The following is a 19,323-nucleotide window of genomic DNA, read 5'->3' as shown; positions in this document are numbered from 1 at the left end:
TAGTGAATCATGAAGTGCAGAGTGATTAGCCAGGAGGAAGTAAGGATAGCTATGAAGAGGATGAAGAACGGAAAGGCTGTTGGTCCAGATGACATACCTGTGGAAGCATGTTTTTAACTAGCTTGTTTAATGAAATCTTGGAAAGTGAGAGGATGTCTGAGGAATGGAGCAAGTCTTTTGGTACCGATTTTTAAGAATAAGGGTGATGTTCATAGCTGTAGTAGCTACAGAGGGATTAAATTGATCAGTCGCAGCATGAAGTTATGGGAAAGAGTAGTGGAAGCTAGGTTAAGAAGGGAGGTGATGATTAGTGATCAGCAGTATGGTTTCATGCCAGGAAAGAGCACTACAGATGCGATGTTTGCTTTGAGAATGTCAGGAGGAGTTGCATTGTCTCTTTGTGGATTTAGAGGGTGCCTAGAGAGGAGTTGTGGTATTGTATGAGGAAGTCGGGAGTGTAAGAAGTATTTAAGAGTGGTACAGGATATGTACGAGGGTAGTGTGACAGCAGTGAGGTCTGCGGTGGGAGTCACGGATGCATTTGAGGTGGAGATGGGATTACATCAAGGTTCAGCTCTGAGCCCTTTCTTATTTGTAATGGTGATGGACAGGTTGACAGACGAGATCAGACAGGAGTTCCCATGGACTATGATGTTTGCAAATGACCTTGTTATCTGTATGACCGACGAGATCAGACAGGAGTTCCCGTGGACTATGATGTTTGCAGATGACATTGTGATCTGTAGTGAGAGTAGGGAACAGGTGCAGGAGACCCTGGAGAGGTGAAGATATGCTCTAGAGAGAAGAGAAATGAAGGTCAGCAGGACTAAGATGGAATTTGTGTGTGAATGAGAGGGAGGATAGAGGAATGGTGGGGATGCAGGGAGTAGAGGTGGCGAAGGTGGATGAGTTTTAAATACTTGGGATCAACAGTTTAGAGTAATGATGAGTGTGGAAGAGAGGTGAAGTAGAGAGTACAGGCAGGATGGAGTGGGTGGAGAAGAGTGTCGGGAGTGATTTGTGATAGACGAGTACCAGTAAGAGTGAAAGGGAAGGTCTACAAGAGGGTAGTCAGACCAGCTATGTTACATGGGTTGGAGACAGTGGCATTGGCAAAAAGGCAGGAGTCAGAGCTTGACGTGGCAGAGTTGAAGATGTTAAGATATGCACTGGGTGTGACGAGGATGGCCAGGATTAAGAATAAGTATATTAGAGGGTCAGCCCAGGTTGGAAGGTTTGGAGACAAAGACAGAGAGGCAAGATTACGTTGGTTTGGACATGTGCTGAGGAGGGATGCAGAGTATATTGGGGAAAAAGATGATAAGGATGAAGATGCCAGGTAACCGGAACAGAGGAAGGCCTAAGATAAGGTTTATGGATGTGATGAGAGAGGACATGCAGGTGGTTGGTGTGACAGAGCAAGATGCAGAGGACAGGAAGAAATGGAAACAGTTGATCTGCTGTGCCGACCCCTGACAGGAGCAGCCGAAAGTGTGTGTGTGTGTGTGTGTGTGTGTGTGTGTGTAATACATATATATATATATATATATATATATATATATATATATATATATATATATATATATGTGTGTGTGTGTGTGTGTGTGTGTGTGTGTGTGTGTGTGTGTGTGTATATATATATATATATATACATATACAAGTATATATATATATATATATATATATATATATATATATATATATGTGTATGTATATATAGATTAGATATAGATATATATATATATATATGTTCATAGGTAGGTACTAGGCTATCTGCCCTAGGGCATTTATAAGCCTAGCCAGAATTTGTTGGCTTTCGCCTCCCTTTTAGACTAGATTCCTGAGCCTCTGTCCAGCAGGGCCATAGAAGTGATCCCAGGAGCAAATTTACGATTCCCCACCCACTCGTCAAGATTTCTCTGCCTGAGATGGACTGGGATTCTATTCCAGAGCGAGGGAAGCCTTTGGGATATACATCTATCCCTCCAGCATGTCCTTTGTATTGTTGTGTTAAGGTTTAAATCCCTGGAGCGTGTAGCTCTAGTTGATTTGGTTTTCTTGAGGTGGAGCATGTCGAACAATTCCGGGTTGAACATGGCCTTGTATGTCAGGCAGAGATCACCTCTGAGTAGGCGGTAAGCAACTTGAGTAGAGCTGGAGTTTCTTTAGTTGAGCTGCATAGGGCAACTGTTTGAGGCCCACTTTCCTCTTGGTGAGGTATTTTTGAGGTCTCTCCAGCTGTTGCAGGTGTCTGGTAAGGTACATCCCAAATGGGGCATTGTACTCAATTATGGTCCTTATAAGTGATGAGTAGAGGGGCACAATGACCTCTCTTGATCTAGATGTGAACCGTTTTGTGATTAAGTGGACTATATAGAAGGTCTTTCTAACCACTTTGGCAATGCGATTGTCAAAGGAGAGGTTACTATCTACTTGGGTCCCCAGATCCCTGATTACTTCTTCTGTAATTAGTGGATTTCCTCCTATATGGTAGTTTGTGGGCTCTTTGTTTTTCCCAAAGGGGATGAGTATACATTTATTTGCATTTAGCTTGAGGCCTTGGTTCTGACACCAGGTATCAGTCCCCATAAGGCCTTTCTGGAGGATGCTTGTGTCAGCCGGTAAATCGATTATGGCTCCCAGTTTGCAGTCATCTGTGAACTTGGTCAGCCACAGTCCTCCCGTGTTTGCTTGTACCTCATAGAAGTATATACCGAACAAGAGTGGTCCCAGGACTGATCCCTGTGGGACGCCACTTGTGACTGGTTTAGAGTTTGACATGGCACTTGCAACTCTGACCATGTGAGTTCTATCCCTGAGCCAGTTTGCAACCCATCTTGTGACGTATGGGTTGATTTTTAAGCTGGTAAGCTTATTTATGATACCTGAGTGGGGTATTGTATCGAAGGCCTTAATGAGGTCTAGGTAGGCTGTGTGGACTAAATTTCCCTCATCTAAGGCTTTCGTAACTGTTTCAAAGAAATCAACTAGGTTTAAGAGGCAAGATCTGCCCTTAACAAAGCCGAATTGGGTGGGGTCCAATGTTTGCAGGTTCCCAATGTCTTTGTTAATGAGATCCATGATAATGTGCTCCATAGCCTTGCAGACCAGGCTAGTCAGGCTTGTAGGGCAATAGTTCTTGTGGTAAGGCTGAGTTGTAACAGTGAATTCATGTGAGGGTTTATTTTGTGTTGGAGTTTGTATAAGATGCAGCCCGGGATACCATCTGGTCCCATTGATGCTGTGTTTTTTACTTTGGAGAGTGCTGCTTTCACCTGTGTGTCTGTGATGTCTGGGGGACTGCATTCTTCTGGGATGGACACAGGCCCTTTTGGGTGGGAAGGGGGGTTGAAGTTTGCACTGAACCTGTCCGTCAGGATGTTGGCAATGTCTGTGAGTTCAGTGTATTTTGTGCCATTATGCACCAGCTCAGAGCAGATCTGAGAGCTGCCACTCAGATTTTTGACATAGCTAAAGAACTCCTTGTGATTATCTTTAGAGTCTTTGGCGATTTTTCTTTTGAAGCTGACCTTTGATGATTTTATGAGGGATCGAAGTTTCTTACTGGTACTGATCAAGGAAGCCTTCCCTTTATGGGATTTTGCCTTGTCATGTAATAACTTCCTCCTTCTGTTGTATAGCTTGTTTATGGCCAGGGTCCACCAGACTGGCCTCCTGTTCTTGGAGGAGTGAGTCTTTGTTTTACTTGGGGATGGAACGATCCATGCATTCCTGCAGGTGCTCATAGAGTGCATTTGTAAAGGATTCTGCGGTTTGGGTACCATTTTCCATTAGCCCGGGGGCTTTAAAACTTTCCACCTCGGTCTTGAAGTGTGAAGTTTGCTTTTGAGAAATTTTTCCCAGTGGTTTCCTTTGCTGGGGGTGGGGTCGGGATGTGGATGTCCATTGTGATAAGTTTTTGGTCTGATCTTACCAACGAGGGATTTACCTCTGGTGTGGAACATTGAGCCCCCATGTTGGTGATGACCAAGTCCAATATGTTGTGCCCTCTTGTGGGAGTGGTGACCAGTTGTTCCATGGCATTTGAGTTTATAAACTCCAGGAACCGTTTGGCAAAAGTGTTGGGACTTGAGTAGTTTTCCCAGCCAATGTTTGGGTAGTTGAAATCCCCCAATATCATTGTGTTTGGTGAGACCTTCATATTCTCCAGTGTTCTCAGGAATGCCGAGTGGGGTTCCTGAGACAAGGTGGGTGATCTGTAGCAGGCTATGAACTGAAAAGCAGTTTTGCCTATTGTTAGTTGCACGTGGATGGTTTCCGTTGCCTCGTGCAATGCCACTAACCTGGAGGTGTGGGTATCCTTGATGAAAATGGATACTCCCCCCACCTTTAGTAGTCCAGTCCGAGTTCTGGGGCCGAAAAGAATGGTATGAGTTGAATCCTGGTAGTGCTGGGGTGCTCTCTGGAGCCTTGAACCAGGTTTCTGTTACTGCACAGATATCGATTTTCTCCATACTGAGGAGTGCCTTGAGGGCATGCATCTTGAGGTGTAGACTTCTGGCGTTGAGGAGCATTACCCTTAGTTTTTTGTTTCTGGTATTGTCTATGGAGGTGGGTTTGTCTTTTGGGCTTTGCCTAAAAAAGACACTATGGGGGTGGCAAGAGCTTTAGCCAGTATTCGAAAGCCCAAAGGTGACAGGTGCAAGCCGTCCCTGCGAAGCAACGTGGCTTGTCTAGCAAGTCATCCCAGGCTGACAGACACTGGATCCCCTATGAATGACACCAATAGCTTAGCCAATTGTTAATATTGATCATTTTGTCTTTATACTGCGGCATCATTAATGGTGAGGGCAATAGGCTACTCAGGGTCAGGGTCTTTACCGGCCTGTGCTACATGATCAGAGAGCTCCTCTGTCTCTCCATTTAGTCCAGGGAGGTACATCTCTGGTCATTCACACCAACATGGACAATGACAGAGTCATATTTGTACCTGCTGTGGAGTGACCTGAGTGTCTGTGTTATGTGGCAGATGCTGGCTCCTGACAGGCAGCTTACAGTGACCTTTTCCTTGTTCAGTCTGGTGTGTGGGACGTCAATGTGCCTGACTATAGAGTCTCCAATTACTAGTGTATTAGGTGTGTTATTTAGTCTGCTACTGTGTGGCACACTGACTTCGTGAAGTATGTGATACATGTAGGTTATTGTGGGGTGACGGTTGCTTGGGTGTCTGCTTTGGAGGTCTCTGCTGCTTTGGCAGATTTTTATTTAGAACCTCCGGGTATGTTTTTGTGAGTTTGTGTCTTGTTTGCTGGTGAGTTTGGTCTATGTGCGATTGGTTTCCTTCTCCTCCTGACTGAGTGTGCCAGTATTGGATTGAGAGAGCTCGGCCTCCAGTTTGGCTGTATAGTTGCATCTCTCACAAATATTTGAGTTTGTTGGAAGGGGAGGGTTGTCTGTGTACATAAGGCAATTGTAACATTGTCTCAAGATTCCCAGATTCACCAGCTGGACTGGAGAGTATACCTGAAACTGCACTTTGGACATGCCCGGATAGTTTAAGGAACTGGTTTTATTGACTGACTAGAATGGACGAATAGGGAACCTTGTACTTCTGGATAGTATCAGGGGGTGTAGTGCTGAAATTTGTTAGTGCTTACTGAGAAATTTGAGCAAGTGCTGGGCTGTAGAATGAAGGTTGAGTGCTTACTTTGAGAGTTTGGCTAGTTCTAAGGGAAAAATTGAAGAGCAGACTTTGTGGAGCCGGGAATTGTTTAAAACTGCTTAAACGGCGCTGCGCTACATTGCACGATGTGCAAAACCACGCTAAAGCAGGTTTTAAAGTAGGGGACTTGAAAGAGGAAGGAATTGGCCCAAAAACGGCCAATAAACAACTAGTTTCTGGGCTAAGACCACTCCTCCAGGGACAGATAGGCTGCTCAAAGCTACCCACTCTCACTGGTGAACAGAGAAGCTTCCTCTTATCCAAGTAAGGATATGGGCAACACAGGAACTTGTACTAAAGCCCAGAATTCAGCAAAACCTGAAACCTGAACTCGGGACTATTCTAGCTCAGAAAAGGCGGGAAACAAGGATTGTTGTTTGTTTTGTTTTTTGTTTGTTTTGTTTTTTTTTTTTTGACCGTAACGGATATCAACAAAACACAATAAATGCTTTGCACAGGCTAGCGCACTTGAGTGGGCAGCCTAAAACAGTTAAATTAAACAACAAAAACAACTTTTAAAGTGCAGGTAAGTTAAAAAATGCAATAATCAGCTTTTTAAAGTAGTAGAGCAGTTACAAACTCGCTTTTTGGCGAGAATAAGCAGTCGCTAATTTAAAGGCAGTAAAAGAATACTTTATCTGGTAACAGTCACTCTTTTTCGTCACTCTGCTGCTAGCACCACTCTGCAGGACCACGAGGAGCTTTGCTGAGTCGGAAACGTGTGTGTGTGTGTGTGTGTGTGTGTGTGTGTGTGTGTGTGTGTGTATATATCTCTCTCGCTCTATATCTATCTATATATATATATATATATATATCTATATATATATATCTATATCTATATATATATATATATATATATATATATATGTATATATGTGTGTATGTATATATATATATATATATATATATATATATATATATATATGTGTGTGTGTGTGTATATATATGTGTGTATATATATATATATGTATATATATATATATATATATGTATATATATATATATATATGTATGTATGTGTATATATATATATATATATATATATATATATATATATATAATTTTTGTTTTACATGACATGATTCTTTCGTGAAACAGACTTTCAGTCTTCCCATATTTTGGGTCTTTATTATTTATGTTACTATGTCTAAATCTGTATTAAATCAAGCAGGTCTTTCCTTAAATCATTTTGTTCTGTATTGAAAGTGTCTTCTTTGCTCTCTCTCTTATGAGTAATCTACCTACTTAATCCACTGCTCCTTCATATGGGAACCCTTTCAGTGTTGCCAATGTTTCCTACTCCTTCCCATGCTGTGTATCTTCAAATGGACCATCACACCGGCCTCCTACAGATGGTTCCAGAGCATCATCATCATCATCATCATCATCATCATGTTGCAAATCTTCTTCAGATGTCTAAAGCTCCATCTGTTGCTCCTTAATCTGGGGACCTGTAATTCTTTTATGCTGCAACTTTGCCTGTATTGGATTGCACACACTAAATCCTTTTCTTCACAGATAATCTATAGCTTCAGTTTTATTTCTGTTTGTTTAACTTATGATTTGCTAATCCTCTTTTTTTGCATTCACCCTTTGTTTTATTATTGTTTGTGTTATGAAATGTTACATATCCAGGAGGCGTAGCCTGCATTTCTCTCAAAAAATCTCGGGAACTGCTTTTTTGTATTAATTTAGCTTTCTCCTTTTGCATATATTCCACCATACCAGATCTCAATTTTTTTTTTCTCCCCCATGTCCGGTTTTCTTTGGACTTTTCAAAGATCTCTGGGTTGTGTTCTGTGTATTCAAACTTCCTTTTCTTTTTCCAGACGGCCCAAAGTTGCTTTATCTATGCAATGTTTTTCATGAATTTATTCTTTGAAACATTTGACAGTTTTTCTTGTGCAGGTATTTTTCTTTCCTTTAACTTTTTTTGTTTATCTTTCTGGATTTCCTTTGTCTGGAAATTCTGGGCTTTTTGCGTAATAGTAACAATAAATAATTTTTTCCTTATAGTAAATGTGTAATTTCTTCTTTATCCTGAATAGTCCACTTTATCATCTTTATGGCTGTTTTTACCCTGTAAGTTTTTGTAGTGTTTTTTTTTAACCTTTCTTCATGATACATTAAACACTGATGTGCAAACTATTTTATCTAGGAAAGGTTTTGTGAAAACATGTTCCACCACATGAAGGTACTCACCAAGAGTTTAGGATGAATCCAGTTTTAGAAATACCAGTGTCCTTTACTTGCTGATTTCATCTCTCCATTCAGACCCCAGTTAGACCTCTGTTTAATTTCTCTCAAGCCTTTTGGGTTTCTAATACCATGATCGAACTGGACCCCAGTCCGAAGTCCGGGTACAAGTGAAGCTCATGAAATGGATGTTTCAATCCTTGTTGGCCAAAAGGTGCTCTCCACTAGGGCATTAGCAGTGTTACTGATGTAGTTGCTTTTCACCTTTGTCCCATTAATAGTTGATTAAAGACGGAGTGCCTATATAGGACTATTGCTATACTGCAAATCTATATGATGACATTCCTCCCAGCTGTTGCTCCTGTTCTTTTTCATGAGATGCTGAAGTGTTTACATAGTTCACTTTTCCATTGCACTGCAGCTAGTGTGAAAGGGTGTTAATGCCTGAATTTCAACTCTTGTACGAATTTTCTGAATTAATGACTAGTGTGCTGGAGACCATTGTCAGATATGACTGGGTAATGTATTGCTTGTTTCAACAATTTAGACCTCTGTGCACTAATCATACATTCATTTGTTCTGTTTGTCATGGATTATTTCAGGGAGTTTTAAGAATAACGTGCTACTTAAGCTGGAGCAGACTTGTAGTCACTTTTCTTCTTCCACTGTCTGTCTTCATCCCCCTCCCAGCCATTTGGCTCATTCAGTCCACATAACAGTGGCTAGGGTCATCTATGTGGGATCATCATTCAGACAGTGGAAAGGGGTGGTTCAAGATTTTTTGTTATTGTTGTAACCCTGACATGTACCCAGATAAGCACTGAGGTGAAAATGTGCAGGGGCTGCAGTGAAGGGTGTTCCCTCGCTGCTACTGAGGTATTTTGGTTTCTGTGGTCTTCACCAGGGAAATCATACTACTTAGTGTCCCCCAGCACATGCATCCCTCCACACCCTTCAGGAGTTGAGAAGGCCACATCCCTTCAGTCATCTCTACCCACATAGCTCCTTCAGTACTGGGTTGCAGTCAGGACTCTTGTTTTCTGTGCCAGACAGATCCAGGTCGTTAAATCATTTGGATTTTATGGTATGGTGTGGCTTGCAGATGGCAGATCTCTGTACTAGTAGTTCATTTTGAATTAGCATTTCTGGTCTGTATATTATCTCTCGCTCTTCTTTTTGTAGTTTACCGTTTGCAGATGTACTTGATGTATCCTTTCATCCACCCATCTATCCACAACCCCTTTTTCCCAACGTGGGGTTGGGGTGTCGCTTCACACCATGCAATCACATCTATGACCAATTCAGTGTCCATTCCACCTACTGCTTGTCTTTGGAATGTGGGAGGAAACACACAGGAAGGACATGCACACTCTTCACAGAAGGCACCCCTGCTGAGAATTGAACTGGGGAGCCTCTTGCTCTAAGATGACAACTCTATCCACTGCCGAACTTATGTATCACCTGAAGCATTTATTGTCTTGGTTGCTTGTGAGCTATTTTGTCATCTTTGAACATTTAAGCTCTAAACACAACGTAAGTCTTCATTAATGTGAAAATAACTGAATCTTTCCTCACTGATAAATTTTGCTCAGGCCAGTCTTTGTCTAACATCTTTTAGAAACTAAACTTCTAAGTTATAGTTAGTAAATCTTTTGAATTATTTTATTTTATCCTTTTCATTAGTAGCTGTAGAGTTGTCCAAAGAATGTCTAGTTCTTCCTGTAGCAGTTCTTCATGCATATGTGGTAAGTCTGTGCTACACAACATATCTTTGAGTAGTTTCTTTTCTTCCATGTATATCACTTTTAGATCATTGTTTTTGTAGATTAAGTAGCATCCTTTGCGGTCTCTGATGCTTCTTGTACAGACTTATACTCTCTTTGCATTCTGTTTCTACTTTTTACCAAACTTTTCCATTAAACTTCTGGCATCCATGCACTTTTGCTTAGTTTCATTAACGTCAATACAGTTGACCCATGGGCATCTGATCAAATTTTTTTTTTTTTTTTTTCAATTTTGTAATCACAGATCCTATAATTTCCTGGAATCCACTTGCAATACACTGCTTATACGTAGCATAATATTTTAACACTGGTGCACTTGTAACTAGTTTCTTGAGCATTTCAGAACTCCTTTCTACTTCATTATTGAGTTACATCTTGTAGTAGTGACATTGAGGTGCAATTACCTTAAGGCGCATTAGGTATGAACTTTTCAGTATACTGCAACTTTCACATAAACCTCTGTAATGCTTGTTTTCAGGCTTAGGAATTCACACAATTGCTTTTTTTTTCTGTATCCGTGGAGGTGGTCTGTGCTTAAACTGAACTTGTGGCTAGGCCTAATTTGTTTCCTTTGGCCAGCATGACTCTCTTCAATTTTGCCTTAGTCAGCCTCCCTGTGTTTTTTGGCACTTGTCTTTGTGACCACAGCTGGTTCTTTTCATATGGCTGTCGTATTGTTCATCACTATGTAGTCTTTGATTTTAACGCCTTAACCTGTAGAGCCCTCACTGCTTATTTGTATCCAAGAACTAGCATAGAATTTTCCCCTTCCTGATTTCCTACTGAAAGGCTTTTGATACTGGAACTTAAAATATGAGATTACAGAAGAACAGATTAAGGCTGCAAGTTTAGCAAAAGCAAGGAAATGAACTCTGGGGGAGACTCTGATCTGTAATTTCACTAGTCAGTTCTGTCTCCTTCCTTGTGGAAAGGAACCACTGAAACATTTTTGTAGTTGCCCTTGATGACCAGAGCTTGCTTTAGCACCTCTTTTGTAGGGTGAAACATGACCGTATTAACTGCCATTTTTTTTTCCAAATAATTGGAGATCAACTGTCTGGACCCACTACCTCATATTCTGTTAGACTCTGCATTGCCTTCTGTGTTCTCTTGTAATTAATTCTGCAACCTGCCCATTTTTTGCTTCCTTCACATTTAGTAAGCTTTCCCACTCTAACTGTCACAACTTATTTCTGTGAAGAGATAAATAAGTCATCAGTTTTGTCATGTTCTTTATTTTTACTAAATTCCTTTTCTTCTTACTAAATTCCTTTTCTTCTTACTAAATTACTGAAGTGCCTTCTTATTGTCTATTTTCTTTGTATAGCTGAAAAAGTGTTCATTTTTCTTTCTCTTCTCCATCTTTGTTGGCTGTAACCTAATTCGTGGAACTCTTCCTAGCCTTCTTGTAGGCTTGTCTGTCTGTTTCCCTTTTCATTTTGATCTTTTCCTTTATTGCTGTTTGACTTCCTTACTCAGCCGTATTGTCCACCTTCTCTCTGCTTTCATCCTTTAGCCTGCTTATTTCTTATAACTTACTGTAATTTTCATATTTTCTGTATAGCTCATTCACTCCCTGTTGAACTGTAGCCACTCATAACTATTTTTGATGGTTTTCCCATGTTGTAATCTGGTGTGCTACTTTCTCAAAGTTTTTGTTCTGTCTAATCGATAAAAAATAGTAGCTTTAGAAGTACAATTCACATATGGTTTAACAACTTGCATTCTTTGTTTCCAGGTTGCAGTGCATCCTCCCCTGCATTAGAAGAAACACTGGAGGAGGATGAAGAAGATCCGGAATTATGCCTTGAAGAAAGCGAGACCATGGAGAAACCGACTGGGAGCAGAAGTGCAGTGCTGACACGCCGGGGTATTACACTTCGTGTGCTACTCAAAGATGGCCTTGTGGCACCTGGTGAGGGAGTGCTTTCCATACATTATTTGGTAAGTATCTCTGATAATGAATTTGTCTGATACTTTATCTTTTTCAGGGAGCTTTTTAATTTTCCATAATCACGTAGCAGTAGGTATCTGTCTCCTCCTCAGTCAGTGAAAAGTAAATGAGGATGTCTCTGCAGCCATGCTTTTGCATGCTGTGACGTAATATGCTGGCTACATAAGCTACCCTAAGGTCAGCAGATTTTTTTTCTTTTATGCTGTTTACACAGTTCAACTCATGATCTTTGGTTGTGCTGATTAAACACCAAGTGTAGATCTAACCATCAAATAAGCAAAGGCCTGTACTTTGATTATCTTTATTGCCTCAGGCAGGAGCATGACATAAGAACTGCTGCAGGTGTCAGTTATTGGCACAAGAAAAATTAGCTTTTGGACAACTTAGCATCCAAGAAGATTGTATCTTTTGGGAGCTCTTTATTAGGGGACTGGTGGGAGGTTTCTCCATGCAGACCTGCATATAAATTGGATCATTGCCACAAAAGCAAGCAGTCCGAGAGCAGGCCAATTCAAATGATCAGCTTCCATCCTGCTTCCTTCGTGTATTGAGCTTATGTTGGCCTATTGAGACCTTGAGCCCCCATCCATTTTCTGCTGTAGTGGAATATCGGGGGATTAAGAAACTCCACGGACTTCTCCCACCCTGTAAGGTTTGTCCTTGCTGTGAGTTCCCAGCATCGATTGCATTTGCTCATACCAAAGTCGAAATAGCCTGATCCTACAAACAGTAATTTTAGTCACCCAGTCATGGACTGGAAGTACTTTACATCAAGGACTCCCCTACTTGAGTGCCATTTGGGCCAGTAAGTCCTGGTTCAGGAGGGTCCATCAGGTCACTATGATCCAGGCTGGCCACATATCTGGTATATGTTTTTGAAATCTGTTGGGAGTTGCGATTGCACCCTTAAGGAGTAAAATCTGCAATGGGCTTGATGCAGGCCTTTCTCCAGAACCTGCAGTCCTCAGCTGTATGGTCATGTGCAAATTATTTGTGTCTTGACACAAGCATAGGTGCTTACTCTGCATGTAACTGGGGGGACTGCTTTACATACAGGCTGTTGTGAGGAGTAAAAGCATTTTGAGGTAGTTTTTCTCCCGAGATGTCTCCCTGCTTCACTTCCCCTTCAGATGACTTCTGTTTTGGGGAAACCTTCACAATTGCGAGGTCCGGCTTAGACCCTTATTTCATACACCCTATAAATGCCTGATGGTGTTTCTGGAGAGGAGGCTTAAGTAAATCTCAGTCATTCTTCCTTTGGAGCAAATTATCCCCTTCAGATGACTTCTGTTTTGGGGAAACCTTCACGATTGCGAGGTCCGGCTTAGACCCTTATTTCATACACCCTATAAATGCCTGATGGTGTTTCTGGAGAGGAGGCTTAAGTAAATCTCAGTCATTCTTCCTTTGGAGCAAATTATTAAAGATGCCATCTGAGCAACATAGAAGCTACTTGATCCTTTAAAATGTTTTTTGTTTTAGGGTTTTCATTAAAACAAAAAAATCTTGAAAAAATGTGACATAAGTTCAAATGGAATGAGAAGAAATAGCTGTACATTAGTGTGTGCATGTAACTCAAAAGTTAACAGTACATATTCAGAAAAACTCGTGTATTAAGACAGAATGTTCCTAATTTCATAGAACATATAATATTACTAATGAATCAACCCATTAATGGAAAGGGGTGCTTATCTATGTATGAAACAAATAAAAAAATTAAACTGCTATGGTAATGACAAAATATGGGACTATTATAGATCAGTTAATGGGCGAGTACCAAATGATAGAGAAAAAAAAATAATTCTTCTCTCTCCAAAGCAGACCTCATTTTCATTACATTGGAAACTCTGCATGGCAGTTCATACACAGATCTTGCATAACCCCTCAAAGTGGAACTTATGTTTAAGAAAAATATTGTCTGTTGGAGATGTGATTTAACAATAAAAGCAGACTGGCAACATATGTTCTACGAATGCCATTTGATTAAACCATACTGGGATAAAATAAATTATTTTTTGCAAATGGTATTCAATGACAAATGCCAGATTTCTAAACTGATTAGTTTGTTCGATGTACCTGACTGTGTACCAAGAACAAAATATGTAATCTTGTGGAATCTCCTAGCCATTGCAAGGAAGAACATTGCATCGAACTGGAAATCCAAAGCTTGTCCAACTTTTAAGCAGTACAGGAATATGGTGTCAGCAATATCGCAGTTGGAAATGAACACTATTAAAGGAAACTTGAAATAATTTAGCATGGGAAAAAGTAACTGAAATATTGGAGAGTAATGACTGTAGCAAATTATAACCAGGAAACAGTTAGTTATATAGAAAGTCGTTTATATGTCAACAATAGACACCTTTGTAAATACTTTATTTTGGTTTTAATGTTGATATCTGTTTACTGCTTTTAACTAACCTGTTTAAATAATTTGTAATTACTTCACTGTCATAACCTGTATACATGTTTTTCTTTTTTCTTATTTTTTTGAAAATGAGTAAAAAAAAGGAAAATCTTGTGTATAATAGGTGGGAACAATAACTTATCATAATGGCTACACTGGTCCATATTGTCTAGGAAGGTAAATGACCTTGCATGTATAGACAAAAGGAAAGCATAATGAATTATATTAAGAAATGCAGAGTGCAAATAACAGTACTACAGGAGACAAACTTGGAAAGAAATGAGCATGTGAATTTGATGAAAGGATTTCAGGGTGGATAATCTGCAGAAAATCAGTGACAAAAGGAAAAGACGAATAATTACACTAATAACGGAGGTCCTCTAGTGACAGAGAGGAAACCTGATAATTGTAGAATTGTGGCAGTAGTGGGTTATTACTAGGGAAGAGGATTAAACTGGTGTGTATTTATATTCAAATACTACTGTTGTGGAGCTTAAGAAAATTTTCGGAGAAATAATCAGCTTTCGGCAGAGAATATTACTTATAGAGGGGGACTGGAACAGGATGCATCTGGGTCACCTAGAAGGAAAAGTGTAACAAAAGAGAAGTTGGAAAGAACTAAGCAGAGGACAACTCAAGTAGAATTTATTAAACGCTTTTGTCTGTAATGTAGTTACTTTTCTAGCTGTGGCTGGATAACTTAAATATAGTGTAAAACAAGGTCTGAGCCAAACATAAGTGAGAGTGATTAGACAGAAAAGAAGCTGTCCTTTTACAGAAGGTAAAGAAAATAAGTGTCCCAAATCCCATCCTGTGTCAATGGCATGGGAATTCAAGGTTGCTTCATTATGTCTGGCATGAGTCATACAAAGTATTATGGGAAAGCGGCTTGAGGGAGTACAAGATCATGTTGATACATCCAGCCAAATTGGTAGCCACGTTGTGGAAAACAGGCTAAAATTACAATTATACAATGACTGGCCATTAGTATTCAAAAAAGTGCATGTTGATTGGCCAACCTAACCAACTGTAAATCCCAGAATATACCAACGGAAAAAGGTCTGGTCACCCGGACTTCTTTCCATTCATATATTCCAAAACTTCTTTTTTTAACAAAAATTAAAAAAAAAAAAAAAAAAAACTATAGTCCATACTCTGGACATACCGGAGAGGCAGCATGGAGGAAATACAAAGAAAATCTGGTACGTATTTAAAACTACACGTACCTGATTTTCTTTGCATTTCCTCTGTTCTGTCTCTCTCTCTCTCTACCCCTAAAGTAGCCCAAACTTTTTTTTAAATTTAATTATTAAATAAAAAAAAAAAAGAGAGAGCAATTGAGACTTTCTTTTCTCCGTTACTTCCTTTTCTGAGCATTGATGTACTGGGTTTGCATGGGAATGAAAGTCCCATACGCATGCGCAGTACATCACAACAAGGCAGCAGTATATCACCAGCCGCGGAAGAACAGCAATGCGCCGTTATACAAAGACATTATTTAAGAAAAATAAGTATTTTTTTCTTGAATAATGTCATTGTATAATAGCAGTAACTGACTCTTTGGTTGTGGTATATTGAAATTTACTGACTGTTTGCTTTATTTAATCACGTGGGCTTCGCCCTCATGATTAAACCATACCAACCATGGGTAAATCTTCATTATACCACACCACGTCATTGGTTATTGCTTAAATAAAGCATTGGTAGGTCAGGAAACAGACAGAGTGAAAAAAACATTATTTTTTAGTTCTAGGGTGGTGTTTTCTTTAACAAAAAGATTTCTGAAGAAGGGAAGTAAGTACTGTGGGAAGAAATAGCCAGGGAATTGTTATGGCTAGGCTTGTATAGACCCTAGGGCCGATAGCCTAGTACCAACCTATGAATACATTTGTGAAAATATTTTGTATGGAAGATGTGAATTCAGTAGTAGGAACACAGAGAATTTATGTATTATTCTCTAAGATATAACTGGGCTAGACTAGATGGAAATTGTTTCACGGGAACATGTACATTTAATTGAAAGTTTTGACAAACCTCCAATAACTATTTCAGATCAAGCACCAAAAAAAAAAAAAAAATTAGGTAAAAACGAGTCACTGGGGCTTTCCCACCTACATGTTAAAAGAGGAATTTAAGGAATGGGTAGTGGAAATTATTTTAATTTATCATTTGTTTACCAGGGAAGTCCTACTGGGACATTCAGCAGAGGAGCAGGGAGAAATGCTAGAGATGCAGGTCTTTGTATTGTGAGAGGAAAATGGGGCACCCAGAGGAAACCCTGCAAATGCAAGCAGGACATTATTCAAGAGTTATTAGGGAAAATAGAAATTTCTTCAGAAGTTATAACTAGTGAGTAAGAAAAAATGAAATTGGAGTTTAAAACAGGGTAGAAGTAAGAGAAAGAAATATATGATTAAGAAGTAATAGAAATTACATAGAGGGGCTGACAGAGGTTAAAGTACTGTAGCATAAGGGGGATCCCACAGAACAAGATGATGTGCAACTGCAGAGTGCTAAAGAAAAAATAAGGGACTCCTTGGGTAATGTGCATGAATTTATAAATATTGGTGTTAAGCAACTATTTTTTCATAACTCCGGAGTACAAAAACTTTTCACACAATAATGTAAGCAGTGGAAAGGGGTGTCACCAAAGTTAGGGAGTCTGTAACCAGAAAAATAAGCAGGGATCCTACAGATTAGAGATATTTTAGAAATTGTATGAAATTTTGGGTAAAGTAGAGAAGTGGAATTCAAGGAAGAGCACAAATAGAAATATATATGGAAGACTTAATTATGCCCAGGGTAGAGGTAGATGAGGTTAAACAATTAATAGTTAAAACAGGAGGAGCTTGAGTACACATCACTGTTTAAAATCTGCAGGAAAGTCTTTAGGAACAGATGGTATTCCTGTGGAAGTTTGGAAGTCAGGAGGGAAGAAAGTGATAAAGACCTGGAAGGATTTGTTTAACAGTATGTTAAAATGAAGGGAAGTGCAAACATCTTGGAAGAAAGCTGTGGTGGCTCTGATACCTAAAAATAGTACAGACCCATCAGACCCAGCTTCATATAGACCCATTTTTCATTTTAAACCATGATTATCAAGTGTCTAAACTATCTAAAAGAATGGTAAAGGTGTTGATAAAATTGATAGGTATGGCTCAGTGTTTTTTTTTTCCTTTCCATTCCCTGATGATGAATTATTGAGGATATATAAAGGATCAGAGCCAAGAACTAAAATGGGAGGTTCCACGTTTGGCTTCAACTTGGTATGTAACATCAACAGGACTAGTTGGCGGACAGATTTGTGACCCAGAGACTCCCTCATCTGTGGAATACTCCCTCTCCACGTGAAGCAGAATACCTTTTTACCCCTTTTTTTAAGTGTAACCTGGATAACTGGATGGAGAAACAGAAAATATACCCCTGGGATTCCACCCATGTCCCTGCTGGACAGAAACTTTTGGCTAGGCTTATAAGGGCCTCAGGGCCAATAGCCTATTAACCTCCTATGATCCTGTGATTCCTGTCCGATGAGTTTTCTGAACAGAGGAACCAAGCCGGGGTGTCCTCTTCCCCCTTTATTTGCTTTGTATTTAAAACCATTGGCAAAGAAAGTAAGGGACTCAGAAATTCAAGGATATAGTTGCTAATGTAATCAAGAAAAGTTGGCCGTATTTACAGAAAGTACTTTGTACCTGACAAATCCAGAAAAAAGATACCTATGGAACATTTTGAGACAGTTTGAAGTGTTTTCAGGGTATAACATTAATGAAGATAAAATAAAGGTTATAGCTGTAAATTATGTACCCACACATGAATTAGTTCAGCAATACCCATATTTATGGAGCAAGCTAAGATGAAGTATTTAGGAGTACGGATTAAAAATGTTGTGGCAGTTAAGGATGAGCATGAAAAGACTTAACGAAAGAAATACAAAAACTGAAAAAGTGGAGGCCTCTTGTTTATGGATATAGCAAGTAGATACCAGCAGTGAAAATGTTTGATGTTAAGTTGTCAGTCTCGCCTTCATTCTTGCTGGATGGGTTCGGAGCCGAACCTCGGCTCCAACTCTGCCACTACTAAAGCTCGAGAGCTAATTTTACTGGCTCGAGGCAACCCTATACCCCATGATGCTAGGCGGTAACTCCCCAGATCTCATTTGCCGCTTTCACTAGCGAGGTGCTTTTTTACCGGCTCCTGGTAAGTGTTAGATTTTGTTTCAAAATCGCTCTCTTTCTACTTAGCCTTCCCACCTTTTTTTCATAGTATAGCTTAGTCTAACAGTTAAACTAAAAATTTTTCCCCGTTAGTGTTGTTTTTTTTTTTTTTTTTCCCTTATCCCAATTATTCTTCCCTTCCACTAGGTTAGGCCTTAGGCCCTGCTCCTTTCCTAGTCTTCTCATAGGGATTCTGTGCTGTGGGTGTGGTCTGTGTGTGTACCCCTGTATCCCTGTCTGTTTGGATTTGGTGTGTGTGTGTGTGTGTGTGTGTGTTGTTTAAATTTGGCCCTTTACTTCGACAGCATTATGTCGAAGGATACAAAGGTCTCAAGCGTCAAGAAGTGTGACTCGTGCAGTCAGAAGATTTCTCTGACAGACGGTCACACTTCTTGCGTTTACTGCCTGGGACCCCTGCACCTGCAGGACTCTTTTTCTGTGTGCCATGCGTTCAGTCTGAGTCCTGCAGGAGCGCAGGAATAAATTAATCTTAAGGGGCTTATTGAAGCCCAAGGGTTCCCCAGCTAAGTCCTTGCCGGGGAAGCCCTCGAAGCCAACCAAACCGTCAGCTCCGAGTTCTAAGCCTTCGACTGGTGGCTCACCATCTGCCACTCGATCGGCTCCGGCTGGAGCTGATATGTCGGCATCGCAGTTTCTTGCATCGGCTCCACTCGGAGCAGATACCTCTGAGACTCAACTTTCACAGTCGGCTCCATCGGCTCCACCCATCTCGATACCCTCTACACGAAAGAGGACCAGATCCCCATCGTTGGAATCCATCCATTTGGCTCCGAGGTCGCCCTTGCTCTCGGAGAGGAGCCATCGGAGCCGTTCTTCTCGGTCGTCCAGGCTTTCCGACCATGACCTTGAGAGAGTGGTCAGTAGACTCTTAAAGTCTCAGGCACTGGCCCAAATGCTTCACAGCCCGTCTCATCAGACAGCGGCTATATCAGCTCCACCTGCTATTCCTCCTTCGACTCTTCACCAGAGTTCGGAGCCGGAGCTCCTCGGAGCCATGACCGTTGCGACATCTGAGCCGATACTTCCCCCTTCGGCTCCATCGTCCTCTGCTCCAATCTCCT

General features: G+C 40.4%; 1 protein-coding gene across 2 annotated transcripts in view; it reads left to right on the top strand.

Annotated features, from left to right (window-relative positions):
* The window catches only part of MPND (MPN domain containing), a 1,899,579-nt gene that overhangs the window by 39,046 nt on the left and 1,841,210 nt on the right, over window positions 1–19,323 (top strand). For both annotated transcript variants that reach the window (XM_044090604.1, XM_044090605.1), the window contains exon 3: window positions 11,402–11,607. In XM_044090604.1, coding sequence (XP_043946539.1) covers window positions 11,402–11,607 — 206 coding nt within the window. The remainder of the gene's footprint in view (window positions 1–11,401; window positions 11,608–19,323) is intronic.

The sequence above is a fragment of the Protopterus annectens genome, chromosome 13.part0 (genome assembly GCF_019279795.1).
Source record: "Protopterus annectens isolate FY-2018-M chromosome 13.part0, PAN1.0, whole genome shotgun sequence".
In the NCBI taxonomy this organism is placed as follows: domain Eukaryota; kingdom Metazoa; phylum Chordata; order Ceratodontiformes; family Protopteridae; genus Protopterus; species Protopterus annectens.
The sequence above is the reverse complement of the archived record's forward strand: the minus strand, read 5'-3'. Positions and strand labels throughout refer to the sequence as shown.